Raw genomic sequence first — 11035 nt, 5'->3', positions numbered from 1 at the left:
ACGACAAGAAACATAACTTTATACATTGTTCAACTTTATTTTATTCGTTACTTTGTCAGTTTTTTCTTTTTTCAGTTTCTCGTTGGAAAATTATTTTTATAGAACCTTTTAAATACTATATCACACAACCTGACCTTTAAAGCGCATAATTGTTATATAATATATTATTAAAACGGGAAATTTTTTCCCTGTAATTACTGAATATTCATGAAAGAGAAGTTCTGGCATGGCACTGTGTGTATAACGTGGATTTTACCTTAGGCAGAAAAAACATGTTCAATGTATTATAATAGTATCCAGTATTGTCGTAGTATTCGCGTATCATCTAATTTAACAATCATTTCGTCCTACGTTGAGACAAATCGAGCAGTAACAAACTAAAATTACTAAATTTATGTGTATAGAACGTCAAACGTGGTAGTAACACGTGCATATGGAATGATGTTTCATGGAATGAGTTATACATTTGAATGTCGAAAGTTTAAGCCGAAATCTAATTCGTCCTGTGAGTGCCAAAGCGGAATATTATGATAATTCATTGTCGTTCAATTGTGTCTTTAAATACAAAAATTAGATTTGTAATACCAGACCAGCGCTTGAAATATTATCGCCACCACCGGCAGTCTGAGCTGCTTCGGTGCAAACTAATACCGGTGCAACGCATACCTGAATAGGAATATTTTCGCTTCCTACTTTTAATATTTCGTCCCAACAAGAGACTGGTTTCTCGATATCTAGTGCTATTCGAGTACCGTCAACGATAGACGTTGAAAAACTGTCATCCAAAATTAATGTCGCTTTTTTAATGTCAACCTGAAATATTATATATATATATATATGTGTGTGTGTGTGCATGTGAATCAGCATTACTTTTGCTATCTAATGGGAATACAAATTTTTATTTAGTTAGTTACTTACGTGGCTTGTTGCACATACATGCCTATGAGCTGTTAACGATGCTTTAGCTGCTGCAGCCATTGTATTTTTCCACATAGAATTTTTTGTAGTAAATATAGCTTGATATGCTAACGTATGTACATGAATTCTTGTCAACTGTCGAGAATGAGCAATGTTTTTGCTTCTCGTACGGATAAGTTTGAATAACGTTCGCATTTGGTCTAAAACTGTTGCAATACGGGGCGTTGAGTTTGCTACTAAAGATATGTTACCATAGTACATTGCATTATGTAAATTAGCTATTTCTTGCTCGTTCATGCCTAAACTATCAGCAAATGGTATAACTGTTTCACACAATTCAAAAAGTAACTTTTCTTCTGAGAACGAAGCCATTTCAAAATGAATCTTAGTAGATGAAGATCGATTCACCATTTGCTTTTTCACTTTAAGCAAAAGTTTTTCCTTTTCACCTGCAATTTCAGTGAATGTATTTCATATAGTAGTAAAACTGTTCTTCGTTAAGATAGCTTAGTTAAAAACGGAATTTCAGTTACCATCTAAAAGCGGATAATTGTCCATCATTTGCAAACCACTAATAACAAGTAAATGAGGGTCATAGGTCGATAAAAGCTTATCGAATGCTTCAAAAGAACTGATCATTGGATTGTTGGCATCATTATGAACTATATACCTGGAAATTATTTAAATGCTTTGCTACAATTACTCGACGTTTTGTTACAATATTTCTCAATGTCTTCTTATTTACCTATTAGCTCTGGCACTAGAATATGGACCCCAAACATCTCCATGTTTATATTCTATAACTAAATGAATGTCATCTCGTTTTGTTTCACCTCCAACGATATTAATAACTTGCGGCATCATCTGATGTAAGGATCTAGTAAGCTTTGCAGCAAGCGTAACGTCACATCCCTCTTTTGCAAATCGTAATGCCATGATAGCTGCATTACCGCCAATGGTAGAATATGAAGATGGAAATGATCTGGCTCTAGCGACAAGCATATCAAACAATGTCCGATTTGCCATGTATCTCCTTAAAACATAAAATCTGTTACATATACTTCTTATATGTCTTATTCATAAATATGTAGTATTTTTTTAATTTGATCGCAATTAAGAAACTTACTCGGCAGCGGCGCCATGACGAAAATAATACGCAAAACTTTTTAATAGCTCGATTTCCGTGTTAATTTCGTCGAAATGTTCGGGTCGTCCAATTTTTTCAGAATATGTCAGCAACTGTTTAGCGTTAACGTAAACGTCAGTACAAACACCATAACCTATCGCGACTTTTGGCCTAGAAGTTATCACATGTTTATTTTCAAGTTTCTCCAGCCCGTGAATTAAAGCTTGTAAACGTTTTTGAAGAACGTTTTCTGTATTCCTATAATAAACAGCAATTAAAACTATTAATACAGTAAGCGCTGTACCAAATTTTAACCCCCTCTTGTACCCCATGTTGACTTTAACGAGAACAACGAAATGAGCGCTACACAGTCGCGGCGCTAAAAATTTAATCAATCCGTAGCACAAGGTCTTTTCTATTTAAGCGCTAAATGAAAACATTAATTTTACCTTTGTCATCGTGTCATTTTAACGTTATTTTTATATATATATATGACACACATTATAAAGCGCACTATTGTCATTTAGCTATTATAAAAGTATTAGTATTTTTAAATAAACGACATCAATTATATTTATTTAGAAAACACATTAAACGAATGATTTAGCATAATTTATGTATATAAAAGTATTCCTTCAAATACGCATATACACATATAGTTTAAGGATTTGATTTCAGTTAAAAATTTCTCTTCTATATTTGTACAATAACATAATTATACAATGTCATAATCTTATATTAGACCAGTGTGAAATTTAAAACTAATTTTACTAGTTTAACATTAGTAATGTTAACTAATGAAAGTACAGAAAAAGCCTACTTGAATTTACTTCGTATTCTTTCCAAATATCAAAGCTTTCAAGTAATATGAGATTCTGTTCTAGATATAAAAATATTGAAAATCTATACATATACATATACCGGTTATGAATGAGTATACAATTACAAATAATATAATATATACTTCGTGTCAACGCGAATTAATCATTCGTAGATTAAATTTCTAAAATTAATTTGATATTAGAGTTGATATACAATTTCAATACGTTCAGTTTCATGTTGAAATAATTCTAAATGTTCTGTGCGTTACAAAAACTCTTATAGTATTTGTTCTTTGTTCTTCGTATGGAGGCGCATGTGCTTTTTCAAGTTATCGAGTCTGTTACATCGCCGATCACAAAAATCACATTGATAAGGCATTAAATTACTGTGTACTACGACGTGACCATTTAAATGACTAATTTGCTTAAATCGTTTTCCGCATATAGTACAAACGTACGGTCTTTCGTTCATGTGAGCCGATGCAATATGCGTCTGTAAATTTGTCTTTCTGACAAACGTAGCCTTACATACATCGCATTCGAATGGCCTTACGTTGGCATGAATAGCCAAATGAGACTTGAGCACATTTTTATGTTTAAAGTTTTTCTCGCATAAATGACACTGGAACGGTCTCTCGTCGTTGTGCACTTTCTTGTGAACGGACAAGTGTGCAAGTTGTTTAAACATTTTTGCACAAATTTCGCATTGGTACGTGCGACCATCCTCGTGAGCTGCACTTATATGACGGCGCAGAGTATCTGCCAAAGTATACCGTTTCCCACAAATTTTACAGCGAAATGGACGCTCGTTCGTATGAGTCATAAGATGTCCGTTTAAATTTCTCTTTTCAAGGAACCGTGCACCGCATACGTCGCACTGATATGGTTTTTCTCCGTTGTGCACGTACATGTGTTTCTTAAGGGAATTGGAAAGACTAAATCTCTTTTTGCATACCGTGCATTCGAACTTTCGTTCACCTGTATGCACCAACATATGAGATTTCACGTGTCCTGCTTGTTTGAATCTTTTCCCACAAACCACGCAGGCAAACTGACGTTCGTGAGAATGTGTAAGTATGTGTCGCTCTAATACGCTTTTAGTGGTGAACACCTTTTTACAATTATCACACTCGAATAATCGGAAAGTCTCCTTAGTTTTTGAAATGTAGGCTTCTTTGTGCGACTGAGAGTGAACTTTTAATGAACTCAACGTTTCGAATTTTATTCCACAAATGGTGCAGAGAAAAGAACGATAATCCTTATGCGTCAACGAATGTTGGCTAAGATGACCCAGTTGTTTAAAGCTTTTATTACAAACATCACAGATGTACGGCCGTTCATTTGTGTGAGATCGCATATGTCTTTTCAGTACACTAGGAAAATTGAATTTCTGATTACAGAACGAGCATTGCAGATTTGGATCCCCGTTCATTTTTAATGGACGACTTTCTGTAGGAACCTTTTTCCTTTCCTTAACAAGATTCGAATTTTTTGTTGCTTTTGGAAATTCGTCCGTCACGTTAGATTCTATATCGCTTAAAATTAATTCTGTAGTAAACTTGTATTCAACCGGTTTTACATCTAAAGTTGAATCATCTTGTAAATCTTTACTTCTGGTTCTAATCAAACTTGGTAACTTATTTTCTGTATGAGATTGTCTCACATGCTTTTTGTACAAATTTATGACATGAAACTTTTTATTACAGAGTTTGCATTCAAACATCTTTCCTTTCGTATGTGTTCTCATATGATTCTTTAAATGACCAGGTTTCATATATTGTTTTTGGCAAACTGTACACTTTAGATCTTGAGGTTCTAGCTTTATTTTATCATCCATTATCGGTTCCTCCTCAAACATTAAATCTTCGGTGTGTATATTTAAAGGTTCGCTCCTGACGTTAACAAAATTAAAACCAAGTGTGTCCCTCTGGGGTTCGTCGATATCATCGATGTAGGGATCGTCATCGAATTCTCTTGACTAGTAAATCAAAGAACGATTAAAGAATAGTACTTCATTTATAAATGACTAATATTATACTTACACTATTTGCATCCATCATGCTTGAATCCTCGGTTAAATTTTCATTTCCATCCTTTATTTCCTTAATGATCGCATCTTTCGAATCGAATGTAAAATCAACCCATTCTTCTTCTGCCCATATATCTTCTATTGGATCTATAGTATTAATTTGTTTTTGGAATTCTTCGTGTACATTTCGTCCAAATAAAATATCGTAAGGAATCTTTCCATTTTCACAACGAAACGTCGAATTCTGAATAATTTGTACATGTTTCAATGCTTCGTACCATGTTTTTGTCGGATTTTCTTGTATCCAACATTCAAGTAAATTCTTAAAATCCCTGTTGTTTTCTTCGCTTTCAGAAACTTCTCCATGAAGTATTATAAAATCCTTCCATAATAAACGTAACTCTTGTACAACTTGTTCCGCGAAATTACGCCCGTTTTTGCTCTGCAACACTTGCGGTGCTCCAATAATAGTTAATATATCCAAGAGTTTCATAGCTACTTCGCTTGCTGTATTTCCATGTAGACCTTTTAGTACCACAAACCTAGATATTTGATCCTCGTAAACAAAAAAATATTTGTAATTACAAGTGAACTGTACTGGCATGTCCATTACATCAATTTGTCCTCGATGATATAATCTTTTGTTGGTGATGTAATTCGAATACATTTTTTCCGTTTTATATATAAATTATATAAAATTTTATATAATTGTTTAGCACAAATCAAAACACATATCCTGTTTCTTCTTACCGCTTATCACAATTTCCTTCTTTTAAAGCTTCTTTCAAAGGTATAGAAATAAACATCTCTTGGTAAGAACTTACATTGTTACCAAACTATCTAATACTGATTTCCTTATACAGCAGATTAAGTGTATTTCTTGAAAAGTTTATAATTAGCGTTTTCATCGTTTAATGTTTTAATTCATTGGAATCTGCTGAAACAATGAAACGAATATATTATATAGAATGATATTGTTACAAAATAAGAGAAATTATAGTAGTTGAATATTGCAAATATTTATAATATGCACTTTCAAAATACGGACTGTATAGAAATAAGAAAAGATTTATTGAATGTACTAACGTTATCCTGTTAATTGTACTAATTAAATGTAAAACTTTATTTTTTAATACGTAATTGCAGACAATATTCGTTCGCATAACATTTTTATTTTTTTTTATTCTTTTTAAATTAAGCAGCATCAAATTGAGTAATCTGAGTAATAGATTATAATGGTGATTTTAAATCACAATTAAATTTCTTCTCTGACTGAAAGTCTTATTAACGCTTTCAAATTATTTCATGCCGTATTTTTTTTCTGAACGTAGGTTTTCCTATTTTTTAATTCAACAATTATTATTTATTAATGTTTACCATTCATTTGTGAACGTTTGTTTGCCATTTTCAGAGCGGTTTTCGTCGCTGCACTAAAACTCAATTTGACAAGACTACTGTAAAGCAATGTTTATTTGACACGTGTTTTTTTGAAGCTAAAGGTTGCTTCTAATTAAACGATTTTGTACGGATTTGATAATATTGATAAATTACGATATTTGTATGAAATTGTGATAATAATAAACAATTGAACAAAATGCTGTTATCATTGACAATAAATACCTTTAGGAACATTATATCCCTTTTTATCTGGTAAAACTAATTCTATTATTTATAAAAATTACGTACATCGAACGAGGAAATGTGACATACGTTCATCTATCTGTAAATTATTTTTTCGAAGATTTCCTTTTGAAGTCGTGTCACTCGTGTAACTATACACAGTCGAATTAATAGGTTCAAGATGGCAAGTGAGGTGAACGAGCTGACAACTCAAACGATTGAAAATATTACCGAAAACAATGTCCCGATAACGGGAAGAGTACCCTCGACACCCGAGGGAATGGCTATTGCTTATGGAAGTTTGATAATTATGGCTATTTTACCTATTTTCTTTGGTAGTTATCGGGCTGTTAAACACCATAAGGAGCAGCAGGTTAGTCACACGTTTGGCATATGTTTTGTACGTTTCTTCTGAATAGATTTTAATTAATTTTGTACTCGCTTCACGCGTGACGTTTAAATAATTTTCTTCGATACATTCATAATTCTTCATTAAATTTAAAATGTTAAATGACATACATCAAATTAAAGTATCAAAACTGCTCTGTTTATGCCTTCAGATAATATCAGATAATGAGTGCTTTCATAACATTTATCAATTAAATACTATTTATGATACAAATTATATTTATATGTCTTACAGCAACAATATAAAGAAAGTGGAGAACAGCCAGACATAATGTCTCGCAAAGAAGCAGCAATATTTCCTTTCATTTCCAGTTTTACATTAGTCGGTCTTTACGTATTATATAAGGTGACATCGACTTCATTTTAAATGGTGTAAATTGTTGTTCTTATATTAAAATATAAATATTGTTTTCAGGTATTCGCAAAGGAATATGTCAACCAAATTTTAGCTGCATATTTTTTCTTTTTAGGAATTTTAGCTTTATGCCATCTTACTAGGTATCGTTTATTCATCGATAATTATTTATATAATATAACTATGTTATCTAAATGTTATATATAACATTTATATTCGATGATTGCAGTCCGTTAATTTCATCTTTGGTACCTGCCGCAATTCCAAAAACTCAGTATCACATACTTTTTACTAGAGGCGAAGGTGACAAGGCGAAACATATTATCAATTATAAATTTAATCTTCACGATATTGTCTGCTTGATATGTTGTTCGCTCATTGGAGCTTGGTATTTATTAAAGAAGGTATTGTCAAATGGTGCTTTAAACAGAAATTGATCGCCATGAAAATAATTAATAATATTGTTATCATTTTCAGCATTGGATTGCCAATAATTTATTTGGCATTGCGTTTGCAATTAATGGAGTTGAATTATTGCATTTAAATAATGTTATAACAGGATGCATTTTGCTTTGTGGACTACTCTTTTATGATGCATTTTGGGTATTTGGTACCGACGTGATGGTAACCGTGGCAAAATCGTTCGAGGTACCAATTAAATTAGTGTTCCCGCAAGATATATTAGAAAAAGGTCTTACCGCTAGCAACTTTGCTATGTTGGGTTTGGGAGATATTGTTCTGCCTGGAATATTTATTGCTCTTTTGTTACGATTTGACAATAGTTTGAGCAGAAAAACAAACGTGTACTTCTATGCAACGTTTTTCGCATACTTCATGGGACTGTTGGCAACAATGCTTATTATGCATTTGTTTGATCACGCACAACCGGCTTTACTGTACTTAGTACCTGCCTGTTTAGGAACTCCATTACTTTTGGCGTTAGTTAAAGGAGATATAAAGGCATTATTTTCGTATGTATTATTAAACATTTCGTTTGCGATATTCTGTGTAACGTTAGTGAACGAATCGTAAATTGTTAATTATTATTTTTCAGTTACGAAGATCATCCAGTTATTACAAAAGAAGCAGAACAGTCGGCGCAAACACAAATTGAAGGGAAAAAAGAAACATAATATTCTTATTTAAAATAATTGATATAATAAAGTCTTCGGTATTGATAGTATGCTGTTCCCGTTTGAAATTTGTCGTATGTAGAAAATAGAATGGGTAATTTATTATGTCTTATGCTCAAAACGTACAAATACGAAATATCAAAGACATGTGTACTATATGTCTTACATGCACATTGCGAGATGTATAATCAGATATTTGATTTTGTTTTTATAACAATAGACTCGGATACGTATGAACTCATTTAAATGAACAATTTACCGTAGTTCATAATCAATTGTTTTTTATTTTTCATGAACATAGAAAGAACATATGAACTAAGATTAGACTTATTCGAGAATGCGTGCGATACACTTTTATAATCCAATTAAGATATTCTTTTAAATCAAGTCTTCTTAAACAAATGTAAAATTACCATTCGTACACATGTTACATCTAAACAATAATTTTATCTTTATCACGGGTGGTGTAAACTTTTTTTTTTTTTTTTTTTTAAATAATCGGTCGAGCATATTTTGAAATATCGAAAACATTGCGACACGCTGAAACGTTATTAAGGTTTACTTTCAATTTCAATCTGAATCTCCTGATATAATCAAAGATTTTCATTATCAATGTATCTAAGTAGTAGCAAGACATAATTAAACCAAATATTTTTCAAATTGACTTTTACATTTCTATACGAGGTACACTATTTTCTGTATTATAACTGGCAGTTCTACTTCATGTTCATAATATTTAATGTATAATATCATATGATATATTGTCCATACAAAGTATTAGAGGATACTTGGTATTATTCATTACGAAGTACAAGTTTGTATGTGCACAGGCTGGAAAAGAATGGTGATAAATGTACATCTTTGAATTCATTTTATTTCGTTCTAGAATTTGAGATAATTTTCTCCAAAAGTGAATTTTGTGAAATGTCTATAGTTAAAACAATTTGTAAAAATCTTCAAAAAATATAATAAAACATTTTTTTTAAATTTTGATATCTTTCGTTTTAATTAACATTTAATTGAGCGAGCGAGCCGAAGGCGAGCGAAGCTCTTATACTTGACTTTGCAACTTCTTTGTCCGCGTTTTTCTTTTGCACCACTCAACCAATTCTCGTCAAATTTTGCATGCACATGCGTATGTACATCAAAAAGGACATAGAAAAAAAAAAATTTTAATCGGACTTGCCACGAACGAATAATCACCGAAGAAACTGATCCCAAAAAGTGAGGGTCTGAACACGCAAATAAGGAAAATAAAAAAATGAATATTTCGGCACTTTGGTGACGTAGTATGGTTCCTGAGGCATTTAGAAACAAATTTCCATTAGGGTTTGATGCGTTTTGATGCCTAATAAAGCCAGAAAATCAATTTTTGTTGAATTCGGTCGAAAACGGTACAGGTGGCGCCATCTAGCGGCGAGCGGCGGAACTACGAAAAACTAAAATCTCGATTTTCTCGAAAACTAGGGACTTTTCCGAAATTCTGAGATATACAAATTGTTCCTTATCGCCTACGGAATCGAATGAGTACTTTCATAGCCCTCTAGGACCCTTATTAAAGAAATTAGAAAAATAGCCCATTTCATGGACTAAAAAATTGGCGTCCATCTAGCGGTGAAAGTTGGAACTACAAAAATAGAAAATCTCGATTTTCTCGAAAACTAGGCACTTTTCCGAAATTCTGAGATATACAAATTGTTCCTTGTCGCCTACGGAATCGAATGAGTACTTTCATAGCCCTCTAGGACCCTTATTAAAGAAATTAGAAAAATAGCCCATTTCATGGACTAAAAAATTGGCGTCCATCTAGCGGTGAAAGTTGGAACTACAAAAATAGAAAATATCGATTTTCTCGAAAACTAGGCCCTTTTCCGAAATTCTGAGATATACAAATTGTTCCTTGTCGCCTAAGGAATCGATAGAATACCATTATAACACGCTAGCATTATTAATAACGAAATTAGAAAAAAAGTGTAATTCATGGACTTTTTTCGATTAGTTCCAAGTTTCACCGCTAGATGGACGTCAATTTTTTAGTCCATGAAATGGGCTATTTTTCTATTTTCTTTAATAACGGTCCTAGCAGGCTATAATTACATTCGTTCGATTCCGTAGGCGACAAGGAACAATTTGTATATCTCAGAATTTCGGAAATGTGCCTAGTTTTCGAGAAAATCGAGATTTTCTATTTTTGTAGTTCCAACTTTCACCGCTAGATGGACGCCAATTTTTTAGTCCATGAAATGGGCTATTTTTCTAATTTCTTTAATAAGGGTCTTAGAGGGCTATGAAAGTACTCATTCGATTCCGTAGGCGATAAGGAACAATTTGTATATCTCAGAATTTCGGAAAAGTCCTTAGTTTTCGAGAAAATCGAGATTTTAGTTTTTCGTAGTTCCGCCGCTCGCCGCTAGATGGCGCCACCTGTACCGTTTTCGACCGAATTCAACAAAAATTGATTTTCTGGCTTTATTAGGCATCAAAACGCATCAAACCCTAATGGAAATTTGTTTCTAAATGCCTCAGGAACCATACTACGTCGTCAAAGTGCCGAAATATTGCATTTTGCATGTGCAGTAGAATTGACAGGCGGCTCATGTACATATCGCAATGCTGAAACAAAAT

At 32.7% G+C, this 11035-nt stretch overlaps 3 protein-coding genes across 8 annotated transcripts; 1 reads left to right on the top strand and 2 right to left on the bottom strand.

The window, feature by feature from the left end:
* Positions 1–13: 13 nt before the first annotated feature.
* On the bottom strand, positions 14–2518 carry LOC100878606 (ADP-dependent glucokinase). Of its 2 annotated transcripts, none has more exons than XM_012295913.2 (5): positions 2045–2518; positions 1664–1966; positions 1452–1588; positions 919–1367; positions 14–813 (listed from the first exon to the last, which is right to left on the bottom strand). In XM_012295913.2, the coding sequence occupies exons 1-5, from the start codon at positions 2374–2376 to the stop codon at positions 571–573; spliced, it is 1464 nt and encodes a 487-aa protein (XP_012151303.1). In that variant the 5' UTR covers positions 2377–2518; the 3' UTR covers positions 14–570. The 2 variants fall into 2 exon arrangements, with proteins under 2 accessions (XP_012151303.1, XP_003707744.1); XM_003707696.3 differs by having other exon boundaries at positions 1664–1951; positions 2045–2510.
* A 500-nt stretch (positions 2519–3018) lies between these two features.
* LOC105663891 (uncharacterized) lies at positions 3019–6681 on the bottom strand. Of its 5 annotated transcripts, none has more exons than XM_012295884.2 (3): positions 6581–6681; positions 4908–5828; positions 3019–4843 (listed from the first exon to the last, which is right to left on the bottom strand). In XM_012295884.2, the coding sequence occupies exons 2-3, from the start codon at positions 5559–5561 to the stop codon at positions 3143–3145; spliced, it is 2355 nt and encodes a 784-aa protein (XP_012151274.1). In that variant the 5' UTR covers positions 5562–5828; positions 6581–6681; the 3' UTR covers positions 3019–3142. The 5 variants fall into 5 exon arrangements, with proteins under 5 accessions (XP_012151274.1, XP_012151272.1, XP_012151270.1 ...); XM_012295882.2 differs by lacking the exon at positions 6581–6681 and adding an exon at positions 5981–6423; XM_012295880.2 differs by lacking the exon at positions 6581–6681 and adding an exon at positions 6272–6423 and having other exon boundaries at positions 4908–5831.
* Positions 6682–6695: 14 nt separating this feature from the next.
* LOC100883266 (signal peptide peptidase) lies at positions 6696–9403 on the top strand. The gene is made up of 6 exons (XM_003707735.3): positions 6696–6887; positions 7158–7268; positions 7338–7420; positions 7507–7681; positions 7755–8248; positions 8332–9403. Exons 1-6 carry the CDS (start codon positions 6696–6698, stop codon positions 8408–8410), a joined length of 1134 nt encoding a protein of 377 aa, XP_003707783.1. The 3' UTR covers positions 8411–9403.
* Positions 9404–11035: the final 1632 nt, after the last annotated feature.

The sequence above is a fragment of the Megachile rotundata genome, chromosome 11, assembly GCF_050947335.1.
Source record: "Megachile rotundata isolate GNS110a chromosome 11, iyMegRotu1, whole genome shotgun sequence".
Lineage (NCBI taxonomy): Eukaryota > Metazoa > Arthropoda > Insecta > Hymenoptera > Megachilidae > Megachile > Megachile rotundata.
This window is presented reverse-complemented; position numbering and strand designations above follow the sequence as displayed.